The sequence below is a fragment of the Salvia hispanica genome, chromosome 3 (genome assembly GCF_023119035.1).
Source record: "Salvia hispanica cultivar TCC Black 2014 chromosome 3, UniMelb_Shisp_WGS_1.0, whole genome shotgun sequence".
Classification (NCBI taxonomy): Eukaryota; Viridiplantae; Streptophyta; class Magnoliopsida; order Lamiales; family Lamiaceae; genus Salvia; species Salvia hispanica.
Genome location: NC_062967.1, coordinates 8,074,273 through 8,079,485, shown reverse-complemented (window position 1 = coordinate 8,079,485; position 5,213 = coordinate 8,074,273). Strand labels below are relative to the sequence as shown.

The window sequence follows — 5,213 nt, the reverse complement described above, 5'->3', positions numbered from 1 at the left end:
CCCTCTCTCTCTCTCCTCCACAGATCCATTATCTCCCCACTATAAAAACCAATCCACAATCCCCCGCCGACATCCGCCATTTCTGCAACCTCAAACCCAATGCCTCTGCGCCCCTCCCTCTCACTCCCTCTCTCATCATGAACCACAACAGATCCCTCCTCCTCTCCTCCAAATTCCTCCACATAATTTAGCCTCTCCAGATCCAATGTACCACTCGATGAAGCGCACTCTGCGGCCGCTCTACACCGCGCTGCTCCTCCTCGCCCTCGCCGGAACCCTAACCCTCAGAGTCGCGCTTCATCACCAGAACCGAACCTCCTACCTCCGATACGACGCCGCATCCGCATCAGCATCACCTCCAACCCCCAGACCGCCGCCGTTCAACGATACGCTCCTCCGATTCGCGGCCGTCGATGCCGCCGATGCCAAATTGAAGAAGGAGATCGAGGATTTGCTGGAGGGGAATTTCGCCAGCCGCGGCCGCCAGCGCTCCTTCCTTTCCTCGGGGAAGTACCACATCGATGTGAGGCTGCGCACGGCGCGGGGGATGCCGCTGCAGCTCCGATCGCCGGAGTTTCACCGCATTTGGCAGAAATTCCGCCGGCATCTGAGCGATTGGGCGAGGAATCGGAGGTTTTTCCACCCGGATATAATGTCGGAGCTCGTGAATGAGATCAAATCCTCGATCGATGATTTCAACGGCGTGAAACGATCAATTGACAAGTACAGGAGCTGCGCCGTCGTCGGAAACAGTGGAATTTTACTGAAATCGGATCACGGAAACCTAATCGACAGCCACGAAATCGTGATCCGATTGAACAACGCTCGGATCAGGGGATTCGAGCGCAATGTAGGTTTCAAAACCAACATCTCCTTCGCCAACAGCAACATTTTGCATCTCTGCGCTAGGAGAGAGGGCTGCTTCTGCCAACCCTACGGCGCGAGCGTCGCCATGATCATGTACATTTGCCAGCCTGCGCATTTCCTCGACTATTTAGTCTGCAACGCATCTCACAAATCGCCGTTGATCGTCACCGATCCGCGATTCGACGCCTTATGCGCGAGGATTGTGAAGTACTACTCGTTGAAGAGGTTCGTTGCGACGACCGGGAAGGATCCGGTGGAGTGGGCGTCGGCTCACGACGCGGTGAACTTCCACTACTCGTCCGGGATGCAGGCAGTGATGGTGGCGCTGGGGGTTTGCGAGAGGGTGAGCGTGTTCGGGTTTGGGAAATCGAGGGAGGCGAGGCACCATTACCACACGAACCAGAAGGCGGAGCTCTCGCTTCATGATTACGAGGCGGAGTATCAGTTCTACAGGGATTTACAGAGATCGGAGGCGGAGGTGGCAGTGCCGTACGTCTCAGATAAGTTCAAGTTTCCCCCTTTTGTAATGTACCATTGATGTTGTTTGAGTAGTGTAGCTTTTTGTGGAAATTGGTTGAGTCAGTGTTAGTTTTGTTTGTATTGTGAGAGATGCATCACCTTCCAAGATTAGGTTGTGTTGTTGTGTTGTTGCTTTGCTGATCTAATTGTAAAGTGAAATCAAAGAATTTTTACACGTTTACCTTAAAAAGCAGCTTCTGCAGTGAACCGAATTTAGTTTCTCTCTGTGCAAAAAGCTTCCTGAAATGTGCCTGATTGATCATGTTTTTGAGCAAATAAGACTTTGAAGTTGAAATAGGAAAGGGAATCCACTTTTTCACAAGTAATCATGAATCATCTCAAATTATTGAACAGCAGCATTGATGATTCATGATTCATATACCAATTACCAGCTCTTCCAGATCATACTTCTCAACTTATGTTAAGTTCTTTGAAAAGAAAAGGGAACATATTACCAAGAGTGAGATTCAAAGGAACTAACACTTTGTCACACCTATCACTCCCATAAGGTACTCACTCCTCATCCAAAGGGAAGAAACAAAACCATGTACTTCAATAGTTAGGAACGGCTAGCGCTATTCAGACTCTGGCAGCAGTAAGCAGTATCATACTCAATATCCGTCTCCTCGAACTTCATAGCCACTATGGACCTTATACGAACCTGAACAATAAGCGACATACGAAATGATATTCGACTATATTCAGTATGTAGTGCGCGGCCATCACTTGCTTTGGGTCGTAGATGGCCTACTCATTGAGGTAGAATGCTCTGACTCGTCCAGTTCGCGTTTCTTCTTTACCAGCTCTGCTGCGTCATTTGCAGAGCCCGTATCATGTTGGCTGGACAATTATACCATGATAAGAATGAAACATGAATGCGCCGATGAGATTAGTGATCAATCCATGTGCCTCTAGAGCACCAGTTAGCTCTGTAACAACTTCACCTAAAGATGCAACTCCCACCAGTAACAAAATGAAGGCAAACGTCTGCAACAAATTGGCAACCATCTTGTAGTTGTCAGTGTCTATTTTCAATTGGAGGGACAGAGCAATCCAACTTCTTACACCGATCTAATATAGATCGTAGCATCGTCCTTTGTGCATGTGCTAATTCCGGTGGAATATCCTCAATCGGTCATTATCATCATACACAGTCAGGAATGCCAACTATCATCCTGATATAAAGCAACAGTTTGAGAAATAGCTCTTGCATCTCTTCAAGTGTATTCCCTTATCCATGAAATCATGTCTCGGAACAATTGATTTGAAGCAAAACACCAGCATCAAATCCCCTGAACTCCCAAGTCCTACCAGGAGATAAACACAATGAAATGCTCAGCAATTCTCACATTGCCTCAGTCTGCCACCACGTTCCCGCTCAGCTTCTGGAGACACGATCAGGCAAGTCGCCCCTGTAAAGTGGCACACACCCTAAGCTGCTTAGTACCTAAGACAGGCGAACAGTATCATAAACGAGCCCATCACCGATTTGACAACCTTCCCCCGAGCTTTCTTAATCTTTGATCTGACAGACTCTGTCAGAGGTAAAGGTGTAGCTAGACCACACAGTATATACATCCGAACTTGAAAAGTTCCTCTAGGACATCTTCGAAGTGCCACCACAAGCAGGACATTTGTCTAACGTCCCACAAAATAGAACATCTTGACTGCAATCCAAGTGTAAAGAACACCATAATAAAATAACTATACAATGAGTAATCTTGTCCATTTTCTTCACACAAAAACAAAAAAAAGTAGTACTAACTATGATCCTTACCATCCAGGGACTACAACATCATTCACTCCGCCATTTGCCTCCAGAATCTCACGCATCTGCTGAAGTGACAGATGCTCGCTCATGGCTTTACAGAACTTCTCAAACTCTGCTATGATCTCCTCTGTAGACTTCTCATTCCCATTTTCCTTCTCCACATCCTCGGCTTGCTCCTTACCCTTGGCTTTTGCCTTCTTCACATCCTCAGCTCTCTCCTCAGCCACAGTTTTGGCCCTCTTTGCCCAATGATCGGATCCGCCTTCGCTTGCTTTGGCCTCAGCCTTGTGCTTCCTTGTCGCCACTCTTTCCTGATCACCAGAGCAACGAGCGTCTGATCTCGTTTCATGAACCTTAAATTTGCAACAAAACTCAATATATTTGCAAGCATAACCACACAAGCATCCTCCAAATCTAGCAAAAGCTCAACTTATTGCTTATCATGCATACTCCTTTCGGATAATTCAGATACATGAAAATCATCAAATAACTGCTTCAAATGAATTAATTATACATACACATAAGCCCTAAAATTACTTCGCATTTCTTCATCAAATCACAATCATGAAAACAGATAACACAAAATGCAGCAGAAACAGAACAAAACCTTCATCTTCAATCGCAAATTTCAGTAGAAGAAAAAAGAGGAATAGTCCGAAATTGTGCTTGCGAAATACAAATTCCAACATGAAATGAATCGGGACACTGCTGCAAATTCATGAATTTGGCGGCAAGCGTCGCCAAATATGGATTTATAATTCATTTTCTTTGTTAGTGGGCTTACAATTGTTTTTCTTTGTAGCCCAATTAAAAACTGGGCCTATAGGTTGATTTTGGCCCAATAAAGTCAAACTAGTCTAATCCAAATTATTTTAACACTCTATTTTTAGATTTCAATATTAATTCTAAAACACACGAAATTGCAGTATTATATACAGTACTAGAAAAAACTTAATTAAAATAATTACGTGAAAGAAAATGATTTTAAATTATTCAATTGTTGAATGAAGAACAAGTTTTTTCGTTTTACAAACGAAATGAAATTTAGGAACCCAATTCCAAGAAACAGAAAGAAAGAAAGAACATAAATAAATAGCGACATCTCATTGAAAATATTTTGAAATCTGAAGTACACACTTGCAAATAAAAGTACAGAGAATATTTTCTGTATGTACTTATAGTATAATTATTTTCTGTTTTTCCTTTTCTTTTATAATTCCTTTTTTCCTCTATTTTTCTTCTTATTTTACTATTTATTTCCTTGTTTTCATGTGTTTTAATAATATATTTAAAATTTTAAATATAATTGTCCACAAAACAATGTGGCAAAAGGTGAAAATAGAGTTATACTCTTGAATTCCACAAAATAATGTAGTCCATGACTAATTCTATATGAAGGAAAGTTTGAGGTTTAAAAATTGATTTTTCAAAAAGAAAAAACAAACAATGTGGCAAAAGGTGAAAACACATAATCTCAATGGAATCTTTCTAACAGACTCATGATTCTGCATCAAATCGATTCAGACATTAATTTTGTCTGCGTGTGTGTGTCTATTTGTGTAAAAACCGATGGTTATAAACGTATCATGTAAAAACCGATGGTTAAAACCCTAGTAATTATTCTTGTTGGTGCATATTTGACATTTTTGACAGTATAGACCAGAAAATAATTGAGAGTTGGACGAAATATTATGTACTTTAAAGACGGCTTTAAACAATGAGAGCATGTGTATGTCATAGTAATAGTAATAATAATAGTAGTATGGTATTATCTTCCAAAAAAGATTGAGTAAACAGTTTAAATTGTTTTAGGCTAGAAGCCTAGAAGTAGTAATACATGGTTTACTATTTTCATAGTTAAATAAGGAATCAAACTATCTGCTGATTTTTTTAAATTTTTGTATTTATCAATATATAATTATTATTTCAAATTTTGAATGATTGGTTAAGGCATAAAAAATTATACTGTATGGAGTATCATTTTCGAACTTCATTACAAATAAAATCTACATATAATCTTTATTAATTAAGAGGGTAAAATATGACACAATTTAGG

At 41.3% G+C, this 5,213-nt stretch overlaps 2 protein-coding genes across 6 annotated transcripts; one reads left to right on the top strand and one right to left on the bottom strand.

Annotated features, from left to right (window-relative positions):
* Window positions 1–1,594, top strand: LOC125213730 (beta-1,6-galactosyltransferase GALT29A). The gene has a single exon (XM_048114433.1). The coding sequence runs from the start codon at window positions 206–208 to the stop codon at window positions 1,403–1,405; it is 1,200 nt and encodes a 399-aa protein (XP_047970390.1). The 5' UTR covers window positions 1–205; the 3' UTR covers window positions 1,406–1,594.
* A 197-nt stretch (window positions 1,595–1,791) lies between these two features.
* Window positions 1,792–3,841, bottom strand: LOC125213731 (protein ADP-ribosyltransferase PARP3-like). 5 transcript variants are annotated; one of them, XR_007174986.1, is made up of 4 exons: window positions 3,765–3,841; window positions 3,164–3,510; window positions 2,452–3,053; window positions 1,792–2,373 (listed from the first exon to the last, which is right to left on the bottom strand). XR_007174986.1 is itself a non-coding variant. In XM_048114434.1 (3 exons), the coding sequence occupies exons 1-3, from the start codon at window positions 3,768–3,770 to the stop codon at window positions 2,984–2,986; spliced, it is 423 nt and encodes a 140-aa protein (XP_047970391.1). In that variant the 5' UTR covers window positions 3,771–3,841; the 3' UTR covers window positions 1,792–2,983. The 5 variants fall into 5 exon arrangements, 3 of the variants coding, with proteins under 3 accessions (XP_047970391.1, XP_047970392.1, XP_047970393.1); XR_007174985.1 differs by having other exon boundaries at window positions 1,792–2,798; window positions 2,884–3,053; XM_048114434.1 differs by having other exon boundaries at window positions 1,792–3,053.
* Between the last annotated feature and the right edge of the window lie 1,372 nt (window positions 3,842–5,213).

Excerpts from the sequence above, each read along its gene's own strand:
- LOC125213730 (XM_048114433.1), top strand. The coding sequence starts at position 206 with ATGTACCACTCGATGAAGCGCACTCTGCGGCCGCTCTACACCGCGCTG.
- LOC125213731 (XM_048114434.1), bottom strand. Across the intron at positions 3,054-3,163 it reads GATGTTGTAGTCCCTGGATG|TCAAGATGTTCTATTTTGTG; the intron begins GTAAGGATCATA and ends CTTGGATTGCAG.